Source organism: Arachis stenosperma, chromosome 10 (genome assembly GCF_014773155.1).
Source record: "Arachis stenosperma cultivar V10309 chromosome 10, arast.V10309.gnm1.PFL2, whole genome shotgun sequence".
Lineage (NCBI taxonomy): Eukaryota > Viridiplantae > Streptophyta > Magnoliopsida > Fabales > Fabaceae > Arachis > Arachis stenosperma.
Genome location: NC_080386.1, coordinates 133,916,958 through 133,937,398, shown reverse-complemented (window position 1 = coordinate 133,937,398; position 20,441 = coordinate 133,916,958). Strand labels below are relative to the sequence as shown.

The following is a 20,441-nucleotide window of genomic DNA, read 5'->3' as shown; positions in this document are numbered from 1 at the left end:
GAAAAAAAGTAAAAAAGGTTAATATTTTTATGTATTATATATAATATTTTAAATAAATTATATTTTTAAAATATTTTGATGAAAAATTATTTTATATAATAATATCTTTAATAAAATTAGTTAATTAATAAATTTTGAATATAATAATCTAATTATTTGTGAAGTAATATAAAATAAAATTTTAATTATTTTATATTTTTATATTACAGTTTAAAATTTTATTTTAATATAATTTTTTAATATCATAAAAATTTCTTTCATAATAATTAATCTTATTGAATAAAGAATATTCATATTTTTGTATTTATATATTTTATATTTAATTATTTAAGAATAAAAGATTCTGTTATCATTTAAAATATTGTGTATCAAAGTATTGTTATTTAAAATATTTATTTATGTACTAAAATATTTTATATTTATTAGAGTCCATCAATGCTCTTCTTTCATATTAGCCTTTGATTTTCATCTAATCAAATCTAATGGTCTATATAAGTATGACACATCGAATAAGTACATAACATAATGGTTGTGCTCGTTTTAGATATACCCTATTTTATTCAAATAAATTTAAGTTCATCTTATTTAATTCATAAATATTATTTGCGTACCAAATCAGCCGCTAAAATCAGCTACCAATATATTTATGTATAAGTACATATGTGATTTAATTTAGTTTCAACGTATATTTATATTGTAACATATATCTTATTCACGCTGATTTCAATGTACACATAGTATAATTCTATGTAATTTTTGTTCCATAGAAGAGTGTACATTAAAAAAATAGAAAACATGGATTATCATTAACATATCATGTACATAGAAGAAAAATGTTATTCTCACTACAACTAATTTACAACACTTAATTATTACTTCCAAACAATAACTACTAAACATTATACATAAAAATATACAATAAATATATACACATAAATTTATGTTTAGCTATTCTATACTAAAATTAATAATTGTTAAAATGAATATTGTTTGAATAATATTACTTAAAATTGTTTTACATAGATAATTATTAAAAAAACTTTGTATTAAATTATTATGTTATCTTTTTAATTATATTTAATCTTTTTTTCTACCTTTTTTAATATATTTTTTATATAATATTTTTTTATTATTATCTATTTTAGTATGCAATAATTTTTTTATTATAATAAAAGTTCATATTCATTGATTAATTTACAATAACATATAAAAATTAACTACTTTTTAAGTACTTAGATTATAATAAAATAATCTTTATTTACTGCATTAAAAATAATATTTAAATTGACAAATTTTAGTATTCTTTTCAAATACTCTCAATAATTTTATTAGTAAATTCTAACTTTTTACTAATTATGTTTTTATTATATATTATTTATGTTTAATTTTTTATTTAATTTATCATTTTTAATACCAACAATAAAAATATTCTTTAATTTCTTTGGCCAGTTATCCTTTTGTTTCTTTTTTTTTTTTTCGACACGGAACCGTTTTTAATTTTTTGTTTTTGTTTTAATGTTTCTCTTTTTATTTTGGACCTCATCACATACCTTTTCAAAATTTTCATTTCTTAATCCATTCTACACTTTTTTTTTTCACTATATGTAGCGCAAATTAACTACACATACAATAATTGTTATCATAGACCGTGGGCCGCATACAATAAAAAGGTTATGTTAATATTAAAAAATTATTTTATACCTATACTTTTTTAAATGTCTGAGTTAGATAATTATAATTTTTCTACGATTAATAATTACTAGACAAAGGCTGCTACTGTGAGTCCAACTATTGTAGCCATTGCTTGTCACTTATCAAAATTTAAAATCACTTTTATGCTGCAAAATACAGTGCATCTTTTTAATTTGACACGAATACTTCAACATCTGAAAAAGGAATCCTTCTTCAGCATAGTAGAATTTTCCATTTTTTACTAATGACATTATCGGAGTTAAGGATTCAAAACAATTACTAATAGAGAGAGAGTGTTATGGACCTGTCAAAATTTCAATCACAACAAAATTCTGTATTCTCTCTCTATAAATTTGATTTTGTATCCTAGTGCGATCCTTTATTTAACCATGTAAACTTTTGAATAAGTAATTTTATTATGAAAAAGTAGAGGTACTAATATATTATCTGCCAACTTTTGCCAATTCTTATTTATATTTGTGTTTTATAGAAGTGTATTCGTAAATGTGTCTAATAATTAATATATTTTAAATACATATATAAAGAGACACATCTAAAAAATATATCTATAAAGACACTTCTATTAAACACAATTATAAAAAATACATTTTTATTAGACACATTTACAAACACATTTCTATGAAACACAATTATAAATAAGAGTTGGCAGAAGTTGGCAGATATACCGTTAGTAACGTAACGGAACCGTTTCATTATATATTATATATCGTGTATTGCACGTTCACTCCTTCCATACAAAAATGAAGAATAATATAAAACTAAGATTTAATAGATCCAAAAGGTCAAGAGTTCGAACTTTTAGTGAATCCAAAAGTTAAACTAATTTTTTGAGAAAATGTTTATTATTCCCACAACAAAAAATTAAGCAGCATTAGCAAGAAGATCATTATTAGAAGAAGCAGCACCACAGGAATATTCACGTTTAACAGCCTTCAAGAGGAGACTATCATGTTCAAGTGCCATCTGAACTGGCAATGATCCAAGCCCATTCGCCATGGCCAGAAGCATCTTCTTTGTTTCTTTCTTGAACTCATTCTTATCTACCCTCCCATTCATGTCGTGGTCAAATTGCACGAAGAGCGACTCGTACACACGCGCCACCTCCTCGGGATCGCGCTTCACGTCCACGCCGAAATGAGTCTCCATCACTCTCAGCCTTTGGAGCTCCTTCACCATCTCCGTGTAAGACAGAAAGCCATCTTTGTCCGCGTCCAGTTGAGCGAAGAGGTCGCTCACGGACGCGGAGAAGGCATCCTCGTCTTCCACGAAGTTGGTGATGGTGGTGCCGTCTATGATTTCTACGCTCATGCTGGTGGTTGATATTCAAATCTAAATCAGCTTAATAGGGTTTTTGTAATTGTAAGAATAATTAGAACTTAAAAAGAGAGACTAGTGAACCTTTTTTGTTTTGTTTGATGAAAGGTGCGTCTAATTTGAAGTATTTATAGGAATAAGAAGACAGTTATATGGTAAGTAAACGCAATATCTTTAATAATAGAATTTAATTAAAGAATTTATCTTTTTAGTTAATATCTATTAATCTTTTTAAATTTAAAATTTAAATTTTTATCCAAATCACAATACTTTCAATTAAGTTACGCTCAAAATAAATTCAAAAATTTAAATATACATAGTTCGGTAAATATAAATTTAAATTAAAACATAAGATAGCGGATGAACAATGAGATTTAAACTTAGAAATTGTGAAGAAAAACAAAAGAGAAATGAAAGAAGGCGTCGATTCATTTCTTTTCCAAATTCCCAAAGCTTCCTTGTTTCCACTTCACGCTATCATCTTCTAAATGCACCTCAATATAAGTTTAATATTTTAGTTAATATTAATTTGTAATTTTTAATAATTTTGTTTTCCGAGTAGAAACCTTTAGAGAATATTTAAATTAAATTTGTAGTAAAAAACTATATTTATTAAAAAATAATAAAAAATGCTACCCGCAATCTCTTAAATAGTTAAATGAGTATAAAAAAATTATACCATATTACCATTTGAGTTATAATTTATTGGCCTTGAACAACTGCTTTTATGATCGACATATGTTACAAACTTATAATATAATTTAGTTTTTTTTTTTTTTTACTAATTTTTAGTAGATAACTACAGAAGTTCTCCAATTTCTTATTATTTTCTATTTTTTATGCAGCTCTATCAATTCCATAATTTAAAAAAAAGTATTATTTTATTTGGAATTCAAACAAAGAAAAGAGGAGAATAAACACTAATTTAACTCCTAATTATTATTTTAAAGGACAAATTTTTTTTGTCTGAAAAAAAAATTCAAATCAAATTTTACTTTTTAATGCTTAAGATACAACTCAATTGTTAAAGCCTTAAAGGTTAATGAACGTAAATCGTTAAACTGATGACATGGCCATTAAATATTTAACTGTCACCACTCAAATGGTTAGCAACTTACATTGGTTAGGGACTGCTTAGTCCCAATTCATACGAAAAAAAAATGTCATTGTTGCCAACTTTTTTCATTGAAAAGATGAATAAAAATATTGATAATTTCTGGACGATAACAGAATTACAGAACATTGATTATTTTAAGGTATATGCTACAGTGTCTATATATACTTACTTAGTTTATTAAAAAGAGATAAAAATTAATATTTAAATTAAAAAATATAAAAATAAACAATTTTTTAATATTTAAAATTTACTACAAAAAATAACTTTGGCAATTTCAACACCAAAATTAAAGGCATGAGAGAATTTGCATTATTTCAAATTATAGAGTACATTTATTTTATAATGAAGCTAATGGACAAGAAGCAGGGACGGATCTACTATTATAGGTGTGGGGGCAAGCGCTCCCACTACAATTTAAAATTTTATTGAGTAGTATATGATAATAATATTTATTTGTTCCCACTAAATTATTTAATTTGACCCCACAATAATTTTTTATTCAACTTTAGACATTTAATAGTCAATTTGAGAACTTCATATTAGATGTCAATTATAATGATTAATTTTCAAATTTAAATAAGTTTAGTGTTCTTTTTTAAAAATCGACTCGAAAGAATATTATCTATCCATTTGTGTTTTTTCTTTTAAAATTACCTTTAGTTTTTTTTATAACAGCTACACTGAATGAACTTTTTCAACTATGAATATCATCAAGAGCTAATTGTATGAAGGTTGAATTTTAAATGATTGTTTAACAACATATATATATATATATATAAAGACATTTTGATTATAATATCAAAATTTTAAAATATGAAATATAAAAATTTAAATTTAAAATTTTATATTATTATTTAAATTACTATTCTAGTATTTTAATTTGTAATTAGATATTTTGAAATCTAATTATATTTTACAATAACAAAATATAATTATAACAATAATTATAGTACGTATACATAAAATAATCACTTGTATATAATAAATCTTAAAATATAAATTTTAAAATATAAAATACACATTTAAAATAAATTAAATCATATATATTTATACACAAATTTATAATAAATAATTTAATAATTAACTTTTTATGTAAACATAATATTTTTATTATAAAATTATTATCATGTTATATATATTTCGCCCCACTATCAAAACAAGAAACAACGGGAATCAGGTTGAGGTCTTGTTTTCTTTTTGCAGTAATTCCAACTTGTTCAGTCATGTCCACATCATCAAATTTCATTTCATTGGGAAGCTTCCAATCAAAGTGATACAACAAAAATGCAAGTGTCAACTCAACATTCATTATACCAAACATGCTTGCAGGACATATTCTTCTTCCACCTCCAAATGGGAGGTACTCAAAATTATTTCCTTTATAATCAATAGAAGAATTATTTTCCATGAATCTCTCCGGATAAAACTTTTCAGGTTCGGTCCAGTAGTTTGGATCTCTTCCAATAGCCCAAACATTCACTATCACCTTACTTTTGTAGGGTATGTGATATCCATTGATCTCACATTCTTGTTTTCCACATTCTCTTGGAAGTAAGAGGGGAAGTGGAGGGTGTAACCTTAGTGTTTCTTTCACAACTGAGTTCAAATACTTGAGTTCATGGATACAAGTCTCGTCAACCCTTCCACTTTTGTTGAATATATCCCTAACCTCAGCTTGTGCCTTTTGCATTACTCTTGGATTCTTCATCATCTCTGACATTACCCAATCTATGGTTGTTGCTGTTGTCTCCCCTCCAGCAGTAAAAATGGTCTAAAATGTAACCATGATAAATGAGGTTAAGTGCTAAGTAACTTTATTTGACAAAAAAATTTCATCATCATCATATATAACATGATTAAATGTAATTATTTTATGGAAACTGTTATTTGTAGTTTTGTACATTAAAATTAGCCATTAAAATCAACTACGAATATTGTTATGTATAAATATGTGTGGTTTAATTTTTTCAATATGTATTTATATTCTAACATGTATTTATATTTATGGCTGACTTTTAATAGCTGATTTTAGTATACTATAGCATAACCCATTTCTTCGGTTTAATAATATATTTGTAAGCCTTTGTTGTGGATAATCTTTTTTATAACATAAAGAAGTTACTTTTAGGTTTTATAAAATATAAATAAATCTAGACGCATATTAATTTTACGAGTTTAATTTTTATGTATTAATTAATAGTATAAATAATTATAAACAATAGTCATCTAATTATATCTATTATATATATATATATATATATATATAATCGTTCACACAATAATTGTTAAAAAAATACTTACTTTTATTGACGCAAGGATACTTATAATTGATGATAAAGTAATATCTTTTATCTTTATATGATTTTTTTTAAAAATATTTTTAACTTTTATTTACATTCAATTTTATTTTTACTGTTTTTAATTTGGGTCAAAATTATCATAAATGTTAGTTTTGTATAAAATGTTAGGGATAAATTTAAACATTTTTAAAATAATTTTGACACAAATTAAAAATATTAAAGACAAAATCAAATGAGACGAAAATATCAAGAATAAAATTAAATAAAACTAAATATTAAAAATATTATTTAAAAAAAATACAAATATTAAAGATAAAAAATATACTTTATTTTATAATTAAATACATATATGAAACTCCTTTATTCATCAAAACTAAATTCTTAATGTTGTAAAGGAAGTTCATGCACCTAAGCATTTATCTAAGTCAATGAACAATTAAGCAGCATGATTATATTATTATCTTCAATAAAATTACTGTGATTACACTTACCAGGATTATAGCCTTGATGTTGTCCTCAGTGAAGCAAATATCTTGATTGATACCATTAGCATCATCCAGAAATTTTAGTAGAACATCTACAAGATTTTCATTTGAATCATGATCACCACCTTGGACTTTTTCAACATCTTTGTGGTCATTGATGATGTTTCTCAATATCCTATCACTTTTTGTTCGCAGCCTCTCAAGCTTAGGTCTCAAACCACTCACAAGTTGAATCCATTTGGAAGAAGGAAACAACTCTCCTATGTCAAAACCCGCCCCAATCATTGCTACTTCTTTTGAAACTGCTATGAACTCCTCTTGATCTTTGCATCTTGATCCAAACGCAGCCTTTGAAACGATTGCATATGTTGTTGAAATCACTTCTTCAGTGAGGTTGATCATGCTCTGTGTTTTCGACTCGATCATAATCCTTTTGACAAGACTATTGAACTCTTCTTCTCTTATTGATTTGAAAGAATTCACACGCTTTGGACTGAAAAGCTCTAATGTGGAAACTTTCCTTAGTAGCTTCCAATAATTTCCATATGGTGAGAAAGCTATATCTGTGCAATTATATGTCACAATCTCTGAGAATAGAAATTTAGGCCTGGAAGCAAAGATAACATCATGTGTTTTCATTACCAACTTTGCATACTCTGGAGAGGAAACAACAATGGCAGAGATTTCACCAAGTTGAAGGTGCATCAGTGGTCCATATTTGATGGCCAAATCTCTTAGTTTTCTATGTGGTGTGGATGTAACAAGATGGGGTATTATGTTTCCTATAATGGGTAGTTTCCATGGTCCTGGAGGTATGTTTAAAGTTGCACTACTTTTCTTTTTATGGTTTGTTGCTATTTTGAGTGAAGCAGTGATGAAGAGAATAATTAAGGAGATAAATGCTGATAATAAGTTGAAGAGTAGAGAAGAATCCATGGAGAGAGATCTAAGAGGGACTTAATAAGTGCATTTTTTTTCTATATCTATGTCTTAATTAGTTGGATTTACATATCAAAATATATAGGCAATTATTATGGAAGAACACAAAAATTTAGTGTTGGTCTCAGGTGTTCAAATTCTCAATATTTGTGGTTCAAGTACAATATCTAAACAGTTAGATATTTAGATAAGTAGTATTTCTAGGAGAGGAGTGCTAGGACAGCACTTTTATTAAATTTTGGCCAACACTTAACCATAAAAAAAATTGAATGATTTTACACCATTCAAAATATTATTAATAACTAATTGATGACTAAAAACTACAAAATTTACTTACAGAAACCTTATCCTCACTTATTTAAGATAGTAATGTAGACAGATTAGATGAATACCCACCACATATATAAATCAAAACGTTTTACATTTGCTGATATTCTATGTCTACTAATTATAAGCAATCACATCAACGAAGATATTGTTTTTTTCTTATATAGTATATATTAGTGAATGAAGATAATACAGTTACTTAGCTTTAATTTACCTTAACATTCATAATTTTTTATATGTAACATCTATAATTGTGTATTTATATTATTTAAAATTATCTATTTATTTTAACAATGATTAAAGAATACAAAATAAAAAAAATAAATACATTAAAAAAATTTATAATTTTCTTTAGTTCTCAAACTATGACTCCAAACATTTTCGTTTGTAATATTGTGTAGGTTCTTGTTGCAACTTGTAACAACAATGTAATTAAATGACTAATTATTCTGAATTAATTAGTTGCATGTGAAGCCTACCAATGCAACTTAATTAATTATGTGTTGGTTATATATATTTTTGTTATACACATAATAATAGCAGCTTTACAAAGACAACTAAGAGCCCGTTTGAAAAACACAGAAGTTATTTTTTTTAGTGTTTGGCACTATTTAAAAAAAATTTTAACTTTTCGAAAAGTTAATTGAAGAAGTAAAAATATATGACTTTTCTTTTTTGATAAGTCATTCTATCACCTCTAGAAAAATAAATATTGTCTGTTTTTGCTGAAAATACTAGTCCTCCACCATCATTTTTACAGAAGGTTCCATCTATTAAAAGTATTGGCGTTTCACCATCATTTTCACATAATGTTCCATCTGTTAGAAGTATTGGTCCTGCACCACTATTTTTAAGTAATGATTCATCTTCTACTTAAATTATTGACCCTCCACCACCATCTTAAAATAATGTTCTATCTGAATCACTTACTTACTGTATATATTCTTTCCAGATATTTTTTTTATTTTATTATTTTCACATGTGATTTTATTTTTATATAGCTTGCTATTATTTTTATAGTTGGTTATAACAAGTCTTAACCTCAATAAAGGAGGAGGCTAATAGGAGTAAAAAAAGAAAACAACAACGAAATCTACATTGACACACATTTTATATTTGTTTTTTATTTTTACCTACCATATCATACACAATAAAACAACAAATACTAACTACACAATAATTTCTTTGTCATTGCCATCAAAATTATTGTAAATTAAAATTTTATTACTATTCACCACATACAAGAACACCATTATGGGTGAAGGTGAAGTAGAAAAACCAATTTCTAATGATATTAGGGAACAAGAACTAATTGTCTAAAAAATAGAATTAATAAAAGAGCAAATAAAAAATCAACTGCCTACACGATTGTAATTTTAGTGATTAGGTTATGTAAAATCAACATTTAATATTGAAAAATATTCGTTATCATCGTTATTTTAATTTTTATTTTTTTGTGTAAAAAAATTATATTTTTTGAGTTATTTATCCAAACGCTACAACTTTAAAATAAGTACTTCTATAACAAAAAATCTAAATACAAAATAACTTATTTATAAATTACTATTAATAAAAGTCCTTATACTTTAAACTCTTTTTCCAAAAAAAACTTATTTAAGTTGTTTACCCAAATTAGAGCTAAGTAGTTAACTTAATTAGCTTCTATCTATTTATGGCTAATTATGAGGTTGGTTTGTTATGTACATCACATTTTATAAATATAACCAAAAAAATCGATAGACATATTAAATTTAAGAATTATAAATATACAAAGCTTTACTTTTTGAAATAGAAATTAATAAAATTAACCTTAGAAATTACACAAATAACTATATCTTACATAAAATTTTAGTTAAATGTTCATATATTCACAATATATGTTTTCATATAATTAAACCCCATAATTTTAATAAATATATTTTTTAAAAAATAAATTTTTATACATATTCATATTATATAGTTAAAATTACTTTTACAATATTTATTAATTATTTCTATTATTTATTTAACTCTGTAGATTGGCACAGGTATCACTCTAGTGATTAAATAATTAAACTTAATTATATTTGTCGACTATGTATTAAAGATTAAGTGGTCAACAATTTAGTTATTATAGTTATTGAATTCATCTTTATTCTAGAATTCGCTTATTTATATACATTTACGACTTTGAGTTTGTACTTTGTATATAATTCAGATGATTTATATCAAAAATAAATATTCTCTATTCCAAATTTCTTAGTGAGCCTTGGAGGTAGTTTAATTTGATGCTATAAAGTATAAGCTATATAAGGTATAATACATATATATGATACAAAAGTAACGAAAGAATGAATGGTACATGAGCTAGGCAAGCTCTCTTTTAAGTTTTAATTCTGATAATGTCATCTAACTTTAGTTAGTTAGTTAATTAATTGCTATTAGCGGGACTTTAGTTAATTAGCCTGAGTTAGTTAGTTAATTATTATGGACGAGCTTATCTCGGTTACTTGCTATTTAAGTATTTATGCAAATTGACTGAGTTAAAAAATAAAGATATTTTGAATAAAGATTGATTAAATTTAAGTATGAGGGAATCATAATAGAGTTTTGTTCATACCCTGTCTCAACGTTAAGGCCCAGGTCCAAACGACAGGTCCAATTCGCAGGATTGAGCCTCACAGAACACCGACCTTCTCCTAAGAAGTCGGTGCTCCCCACGACTTGCTCTAAGGAAGTCGGAAGCAAAGATTAGCTGGCAGATAATAACTGCCCCTAAAATCTCTCAACCCACTTCCAGGAGCCATATCGCAACCTCCTTAAGATAAAGGGACGGTTATCCACCTTAAAAGATGGAACTACTCCAACGGTGGTTATTGGCTCACCACTATAAATACACTGACACCCCTCAGGTATCTCTAAGTCCCAATACTCTCTAGACCTGTTCACACCCTTGCTAACTTAAGCATCGGAGTGTCTTTGCAGGTACCACCCCCCATTCTCTCATACGTACAAGTCGAGCGGAGGCCCTAAAGGTGCGATCACGCTCGAAGGCTTCCTTCCTCAGACGATTGGGCCAACCCAGCGAGTCCAGCCCAACAATCTCCAGTTACCCACCGTAACATTGGCGCTGTTACTGGGGACCCGAGAGATCAACCAGTAATGGCGGACAACTCACCCGAAGATGGTCATACAGTGTCTGATTCCGAACAAGAAAATCCAGATACCGGAAACAATGACGCAGACCTGACCCTCCACCAAGAAACCAACGACCATCATAGAGAAGGCACCTCCGGACTTAAGAACCCAAAAGTAAATTCCTCAGAGGGACGAGAGTCCGGAAAGAAAGAGCCACCCCATACAACCGAGCTAATAGGACTGGTCCACGGCCACCAAGGTCGTCTGGAGCAATTGGAACAGGAACTAGAATGACAACGAGAGGCAGAGCGAAACCTCAGGGAGGAGATAGAACGACGAAAAGAGTTGGAAGAAAAACTCTTGAAACTCGAATCCTCCTTTAAAAGTCGGAACTCCCGCGGTGACCGAGAAGATTCGCCCCTGGGAGGGGAGGACCTGTTCAGTGAGGACATCATAAGGGCGAAAGTTCCAAGAAACTTCAAAAGCCCTGACATGAACCTCTATGACGGGACCACAGACCCGAAGCATCACTTAAGCAATTTCAAAAGTCGGATGTATCTGGCTGATGCTTCTGATGCAACTCGCTGCAAAGCTTTCCCGACCACCCTGTCGAAAGCAGCGATGAAGTGGTTTGATAGCCTCCCTTCGAGGTCGGTTACCAGTTTTGAAGACCTCTCAAGAAAATTCCTAATGCGATTCTCCATCCAGAAGGATAAAGTAAAACACGCACCGAGTCTCCTGGGAGTTAAGCAGGAGGTCGGGGAACCTCTACGTGACTACATGGAAAGGTTCAACAAAGCGTGTTTGGAGATTCAAGACCTGCCCATAGAGGCAGTTATCATGGGGTTAGTAAATGGACTTAGAGAGGGCCCCTTCTCTCAGTCCATATAAAAAAGGCACCCCACCTCTTTGAGTGATGTACAAGAGAGAGCAGAAAAGTACATCAACATGGAGGAAAATGCCAAACTACGGGAGCCCAGCTGGCGACAGGGGCCCCCTCACTCAGCAAAAGAGAAAGAAAGGGAGCCCAAGAAAAAGGAGGAGGTCGGCCGCGACAGGCCGAGGAGATATCACTCCTATACTCCCCTAAAAGTCTCTCTAGTGGACGTGTACAGATAAATCTGTAACATTGAAAGGTTGCCGCCTCCTAGACCCATCAAAAACAAAAAGGGAGGAAGTCGTGGCGACAACTGTGAGTACCATAAGATGTATGGTCACTCAACAAATGATTGCTATGACCTTAAAAATGTGATAGAAATATTGGCCAAGGAAGGCCGACTTGATAGATATCTCATGGAAAGGTCGGAGAATTCTGGAAAAAGAAAGCGAGACGATGAAGACAGGAGAGACCCACCACCACAAACCCCCGAGAGACACATACACATGATCTTTGGAGGATTTGCAGGAGGGGGCTCACTAAATCATCTCGCAAAAGACACCTGAAGCGAGTTTATCAAGTTGGAAACGAATCTCCCGATTTCCCAACCATCTCGTTCACCAAAGAGGACGGACAGGGGATCGTGCTCGGGCATGACGACCCGGTGGTGATAACCATGATCTTGGCAAATGCCAACCTCCATAGGACCTTGGTGGACCAAGGGAGTTCGGCTGATATACTTTTTAAACCCGCATTCGACAAGTTAGGGTTGGATGAAAGGGAGCTAAAAACTTACCTGGACACCCTGTATGGACTAGGAGACATGCCCATTAAGCCATTGGGATACATCCCCCTCCACACGACCTTCGGAAAGGGAGAAAGTTCCAAAACTCTGAGCATCGACTTTATCGTCATCGATGTCGGATCGGTGTACAACGCCCTAATCGGCAGGACTACGTTAAATCGGCTCGGAGCGGTGGTGTCAACCCCTCACCTTTGCATGAAATTCCCAACACATAAAGGAATAGCGACGGTACGAGGAGACTAGAAGTTGGCAAGAAAATGCTACAATGAAAGTTTAAACCTCCGAGGAAAAAGCAAGGAAGTTCACACTATAGAACTCGGGGGAATAAAAGCGAGGGAAAAGCTGCAACCACAACCGAGTGGAAGAACCGAAGAGGTCCAAATCGGTAAAGAGGAAGGAAAAAATACCAACATAGGGGCCAGCCTAGACGGAGATTTGAAGCAAAGGCTGATAAAGCTCCTACGAGATAATTCTGACATCTTTACATGGAAAGCTTCCGACATGCCAGGGATAGACCCTCAACTCATGTCCCACAAGCTGTCGGTACATCCCGGATCACGACCCGTACAGCAGCACAGGCGCAAGCTCGGAACAGAATGAGCTCAGGTGGTGGAGGAGCAAGTGCAAGCCCTGTTGGAGGCCGACTTCATCCGATAGGTCAAATACCCGGCATGGCTAGCAAATGTAGTGCTAGTCAAAAAGCAAAACGGCAAGTGGAGGATGTGCGTCGACTACACCAACCTGAACAAAGCATGCCCCAAAGACCCATATCCATTTTCCAGTATTGACACCCTAGTAGATGCAAGCTCAGGGTATCAATACTTGTCGTTCATGGACGCTTACTCGGGATACAACCAAATCTCGATGTACAAGCCGGACGAGGAAAAAACTTCATTCATCACACCGAGAGCAAACTACTGCTATGTGGTAATGCCATTTGGTGGTTAAAAAATGCCGGAGCCACATATCAAAGGTTGATGAATAAAGTGTTCGCTCCCCACCTTGAGAACTTAATGGAGGTCTACGTGGATGACATGCTGGTGAAAACTAAGGAGGAAACTGACCTCCTGACAGACCTCTCGCAAGTTTTCAACACCGTAAGGTCGCATGGGATGAGACTGAATCCCACAAAATGTACCTTTGCAGTGGAAGCAGGAAAATTTCTAGGGTTTATGCTAACACAAAGGGGAATCGAAGCAAACCCTGATAAGTGCAAAGCTATCCTGGAGATGAAAAGCCCGACTTGTTTGAAGGAGGTCCAACAATTAAATGGAAGGCTTGCCGCCCTTTCCAGGTTCCTGGCAGGATCGGCACTAAGATCCCTTCCACTATTCTCCCTACTAAGAAAAGGATGCCAATTTGAATGGACTCCGGAATGCGAAGAAGCTTTCCAAGAGTTCAAAAGGTTCTTGAGCCAGCTTCCGATCCTGACCCGACCCATAGTCGGGGAAGAGCTCGTCATATACCTGTCATTAGCAGACAGAGCTATAGCATCAGCTCTAATACGGGAAGATGAAGTCGGGCAGCATCCTGTGTATTTCACCAGTAAGGTCCTACAGGGCCCAGAACTAAAGTATCAAAAACTTGAAAAGTTTGCATACTCCTTAGTAGTGGCCTCACGCCGATTACGGCCGTATTTCCAAGAACACACGATAAAAGTCTGAACGAACCAGCCCATGAAGCAGGTCCTTCAGAAGACGGACATTGCGGGCAGAATGGTTCAATGGGCAATAGAACTCTCCGAGTTTGACTTGAAATACGAAGCCCGAACGGCAATAAAAGCTCAATGCCTCACCGATTTCTTAGCAGAATATGCGGGATATCAAGAGGAAAAATCCACTACATGGGAGTTATATGTAGATGGGTCCTCCAATAAAGTTAGAAATGGGGCAGGCATAATATTGGTCAGCAAAGAGGGAACGCAAATTGAAGTTTCCCTCAAATTCGAGTTCCCAGCCTCCAACAATCAGGCAGAATATGAAGCCTTCATAGCGGGGTTAAAGCTGGCAGAAGAAGTCGATGCAACAAAAGTAATAATATTCAGCGACTCTCAGGTGGTGACCTCCCAAATAAACGGAGAGTATCATGCCAAAGATCCCAATATGGAAAAGTACTTGGACAAAATCTTGGAGCACCTCAGGCACTTTGAGGAGACCGAAGTGAAGCATATAACTCGGGACCTCAACAGTCGGGTAGATGCCCTCTCCAAGCTAGCGAGTACCAAACCAGGAGGGAACAACAGAAGCCTGATTCAAGAAACTCTCCCTGAACCCTCCGTGGACAAAACGGAGGCTGCTCAAGATATCTTTGAAATCACCGGGATAGACCTCGGATAGATGAAGCCCTTAGTCGAATACCCGAAATTCGACACCCTTCCCAAAGAGGAAAAAGAGGCCAAGAAAATCTGGAGGGAAGCACAAAATTACACGCTGGTGAAAAATATCCTCTATAAAAAGGGGATATCAACACCACTACTAAAGTGCGTCTCGACCTCAAAGACAACTGAGGTGCTAGAGGAGGTGCACAATAGAATCTGCGGGAACCATCTTGGAGCAAGGTCGTTAGCTAGAAAAATAATCCGAGCTGGATTCTACTGGCTGACCTTACAAAAAGATTCCACGAAATTTGTGAAAAAGTACCAGCCATGCCAAATGCACGTAAACTTTCATGTAGCCCCACCCGAGGAACTCATTAGTAAAACTTCCCCATGGCCTTTTGTAAAGTGGGGATTGGACTTGCTAGGACCATTCCCACAAGCGCCGGGGCAAGTAAAATATCTAATAGTGAGAGTGGATTACTTCACAAAGTGGATAGAAGCAGAGCCATTGGCCACCATCACTGCTCAGAGAAGTCAGAAGTTCCTCTACAAAAATATTATCACTAGATCTGGGGTACCCCACTCCATCACCACTGATAATGGTACTCAATTCACTGACTCAGCCTTCAAAAACCTGGTAACCAGTATGAACATCAAACATCAATTTACATCGGTGGAACATCCACAAGCAAATGGACAAGCCGAGGTAGCAAACAAAGTCATATTGGCAGGGTTGAAGAAAATGTTACAGGACACAAAGGGAGCCTGGGCCGAGGAACTCCCACAAGTACTTTGGGCTTATCGGACCACACCTCAATCTGCCACAGGAGAAACACCCTTCCGACTTGCTTACGGCATAGAAGCCATGATACTGGTTGAAATCAACGAGCAAAGTCCAAGGGTAAACTTCTACAACGAGGTTGGAAACATAAAGGGACACAAAGAAGAACTTGAACTACTCCCTGAAGTCCGCGAAGGAGCCCATATTAGAGAAGCAGCATTGAAACAAAGGATGACAAACAGATACAACCAAAAATTTATTCAAAGGAGCTTCGCCCCAGACGACTTGGTCTTAATAAGAAACGACATAGGAGTCAACAAGTCTGGGGAAGGAAAGCTCGCCGCTAATTGAAATGGACCATACAAGATTAGTGAAGTCTTAGGAAAAGATTATTACAAGGTGACCGACTTAAACGGCACTGAGTTACCTAGGTCGTGGCATGCTTGTAATAAGAAAATGTACTACAGTTAAAAGCGAACTCTACTCCCTGATGTACTCTTTTTCCAACTTCATGATTTTTTCCCAAAGTAAAAGGGTTTTTTCTGAAGAAGGGTTTTTAACAAGGTATCATAGTAGAGACTAAGGGGTCATAGATAGCCCAAAACCCTTAGTAGCTATAAAAGTACCTTTGCAAATAAATAAAGATCTTTTTCAAATATCTCTTATAAATTCCTACCCATTTTCTACGAAACGCGCCGACTTAAGCTCGATAAAGCGTGAAAATCCCATGAACCGACCTAGGTGGTCGTCAGGATAAAACGACGAGGTACAAGTCAGTGTAAAGAGGTTATAAAAGTCGATCGTGAATGAACTCGGAAATTAACTGATTAACAAGTCGGAGATTCTGAGAAGCAAAGAAATACATCGCAAAAATAACCTAAGTTATAAAAATTCAATATATCAAAAATTGAGCACAAGGAATACTAAAAAGAGATAAGAAAGCCCATAGAAAGCAATAAAGGCTGTCTCAAACCTTCAAGGAAAAATTTAAAACTTAGAAGAAGGGACAGCCAGCTAAGAAAAGGTTTTTAAAAACAAAAGATCAAAAAAGGGTTTTTTCTTCGAAAACCTAAAGCAGAAAACGCATGCACACAACCAACAAAAAATAACCTAAACCCTTGTCCAAAAAAGAGTATTTTTTAAATATTTTGTTTATGACCATAAAAGGCCAAAATATTGTCACCTGCATACCACGACAACATAATAATAAATAGTTTAAAAAATTGGGGACCCACAGGCCGGGCCCCCACATAACCGAAGATAAATTTTGAGATTTTCAAAGGGCATCACCACCAGAATCCGGAAGAGTAGTCGGAGCACCACTAGAGTCAGGGAGAGAAACATCCATAGGAGTTGGAGGGGAAGTCTCAGGAGCCTTGGAAGAACTCGGAGCGTCATCTGGTCGGGGAGCAGACTCTATAATTCTCTGACCCCGAGTCTTCAACTCGGATTCAGACACAGGTCGAGGAGGAGACACAATGGCCCCATCAATTACAACCTTATCCGGGTCCAAGGGCGAGAGATCCAGGTCGGGAGCAAGAACTCCGACCTGCTCCTCAAAAACCCTCAAAGCCTCCTCGGATCCCTCGGCAATAGAGTCCTCCAGCTCCGCATAAGCGTCCCGAGCTCTCACCAAATCTTTTTTTTACCTCACAAGGTCCTGAAATAAACTCGAGTAGCTCTGCTCCGCCTTCTCCCGTAGACCCTCCGCCATAGAGCACCAGCCCATCAACTTCTCCCCCTCCTTCTGGAGATTATCCCTCTCTTCTCTCAGCTTGGTGACCTCCTCCTTCAGGCCCTTCTCAGCCTCTTGATATAAGAGAATCCTCCCCTCCAGCTCTTCAACCCTCTGGGACGAACCCAAAGAGCTAAGATGGGTCTTCTAAAAAATATCAAGAAACTTGGTGCACACCCCCGCCGCCCTGATACTCTCCTGAGCCAGAATAGTAAGGTGGTTTCGAAGAAAAACATCATCCATACTTGTACGAGTATAAGGATAGATATGCTCCCGGATAAACTGAGGCGCATCCACCTTAGCCTCACCTTCAAAAGGAGAGCCAGACCCTAAAGCCTTGTGCTTTTTTTTTTCTGGCTCAGGAGAAGGTCGGGAAGAAGGGGGTGACAGAGAAGGGGCCGAGGAAAAAATAACAATAGGTCAGGCAGGGGTCCCCAAGCTGTGAGAAGATGAGGGAGGGGAAGGACCGGCTGCCCTGGCACCACCAACTCTGGCACGAGATCTCGCTTTGGCCTCCTGAACACTCTGGTAAGACTCCCGGGAATTCTTCTTCGTCATTTCTACAAGAACAATTAGGTAGCCAAAGTTAGTAAAACAAGTCGGAAGAAATAGTCGTGCAAGTATCAAGTCGGAAAATACGATAAAACAAAGAAAAGCTACCTAGTTGAGCCTGGATAAAGGTCGGAAATCCCTGGAGAAAATTTTTTGTGTCCAGGTAGGGGGATCTCCCCCATACTTCTCAGAGAAATCCCACAACGGCCGCCTCCACCTCATCCAGATCATCCAGACCGTATTTTTCACAAGGAGAGGTCTCTAACCAATATAGGGAAAAGCGATGAGAAGAATTTTCATCCAGAAAAAAGGGGTGGTGACCCTCTACAGATTGAACTTTGAAAAATAAATTTTTGAAGTCATTGAAGGATTCATCAAGAAGGGTAAAAACTCTCTGACCTTGTATGGCTCGGAAAGACACCCACTGCTGCTTGTTATTTTGCCCACTGAAGGGCTTGGTCATATGAAAGAGATAAAAGAAAATCTTTAAAGAAGTCAGAAAGTCCAAAACATGGCTGATAAATTGGTAAATTTTCAAAAAACCCCAGGAGTTGGGGTGGAGCTGTGTAGGAGCAACACGATAGTGACCTAAAACATCTATTTCAAAATCGAAAAAGGGGAGAAAAATGCCCAGGCGGGTAATCATACTCTCATACATATAGAAAAAATGAGGGGCTGCCTCAGAAGCCCTCCCAAAGCAAACCCGGTCATCCGGACCCGGAGCAATCAGTTCATATTTTGGCTGGTCCTCATCAGAGGTACAAAGCCGATGATGAGTGCGGAGGTTGGTGATGAATTCCGTGTCAACAAGGGGTTCTTCTCCCAAAACCGTAACATCCACCCATTGAGCAAGAATTTCAATAGAAGACATTTTTGTTTTTCCAGAAAAACCTACAAAGAAAAAAGAAAAAAAAGGGATCAAAGAAACATTTTGGTTCTCAAGAAAGGTTGCATTATTTTTTCACTTAGCTTCATTTTTTGGAAAGTGGAGTAAAACAGAATGTCGACACTGTTGCCTGGGTCAAGTAGGACTTTCTTAACTAGGAGGTCTCCTACTTGGATGGAAATGACCACGGGATCGTCTAAATTGGTGGCCTTTGGTTTGTAGTCAGATTGCTCAAAGGATATGGTGGACATGCATGGTGGGTGGACGACTTCTTCTACTGTTCCCTGGACCATTAGCATTGCTCGGTAGCTTCTTTTCCTTGCCAAGCTTGTATGTCTGCCACTTGCGAATCCACCTTAAATACAATTGATAACCCCCCCCTTGTTGGTGGGGGTTGGAACCTAGTCTTCTCTATGGTGTTTGGGCTTTGCTCGGATTGGACATCAGTTGCACAGTTTGTTGACCTTGCTGTATTCATCCGCTTATGTACTTGTCCAAATGGCCTTGCTTGGCCAGCCTTTCTAGAAGATCTTTCGCGATCACACATTCTTCGGTGGTGTGACCAAACTTTTGGTGAAAAGCACAGTGCTTTGATTTGTCAACGTATCTCTGATCTTGGTATGAACCTGCTTTGCTCGGTGGTTTGATGATCTTTGTGTTTAGTATCTCTTTGATGATATCTTCCCTCCTAGCATCGAATTATGTGTATGTGTCGTACTTTGGTGTTAGTTTGAAAGGTTTCTTGTGATCTTTGTGATTTGGCGTCTTGGGATGCTTCTCATCCTCCCGACGAGGTTGTTGTTTATCAGCTCGCTGAGCTTCCCTGAGCTCCTCGATTTCCATCTGACCTGTGGCCTTTTCTTGAAGTTTTTCTAATGTTTTCGGTTTGGTCACGACAATAGTTTCTTGGAACTTGCCAGGTCTGAGGTCGCTTTTGAGGGGATGTAGGTAGACCTCTGGGCTTAGGTCAGAGATTTCCATGGTCGCCTTGGCAAACCGCGTCATGTAGTCCTTTAAACTCTCATGCTGCCCTTGTTTAATGGTGCTTAGGTAGTCTGATTCGTATACATATATCCTTGATACAGCAAAATAATCAATGAAAGATCGCGCCAGTTCCTCGAAAGAAGAGATTGAACCTGCAGGCAGCTCAGAAAACCAAAGTAATGCAGCACCGTA

The 20,441-nt window shown here is 34.9% G+C and overlaps 3 protein-coding genes across 3 annotated transcripts; 1 reads left to right on the top strand and 2 right to left on the bottom strand.

The window, feature by feature from the left end:
* Positions 1-2,574: 2,574 nt before the first annotated feature.
* LOC130957848 (uncharacterized) lies at positions 2,575-3,021 on the bottom strand. The gene has a single exon (XM_057884692.1). The coding sequence runs from the start codon at positions 3,019-3,021 to the stop codon at positions 2,575-2,577; it is 447 nt and encodes a 148-aa protein (XP_057740675.1).
* Positions 3,022-5,273: 2,252 nt separating this feature from the next.
* LOC130957846 (cytochrome P450 71D9-like) lies at positions 5,274-7,787 on the bottom strand. Its single transcript, XM_057884691.1, has 2 exons — positions 6,936-7,787; positions 5,274-5,915 (listed from the first exon to the last, which is right to left on the bottom strand). The coding sequence occupies exons 1-2, from the start codon at positions 7,632-7,634 to the stop codon at positions 5,274-5,276; spliced, it is 1,341 nt and encodes a 446-aa protein (XP_057740674.1). The 5' UTR covers positions 7,635-7,787.
* Positions 7,788-15,957: 8,170 nt separating this feature from the next.
* Positions 15,958-16,443, top strand: LOC130957845 (uncharacterized). Its single transcript, XM_057884690.1, has one exon. The coding sequence runs from the start codon at positions 15,958-15,960 to the stop codon at positions 16,441-16,443; it is 486 nt and encodes a 161-aa protein (XP_057740673.1).
* The last annotated feature ends 3,998 nt before the right edge of the window (positions 16,444-20,441 follow it).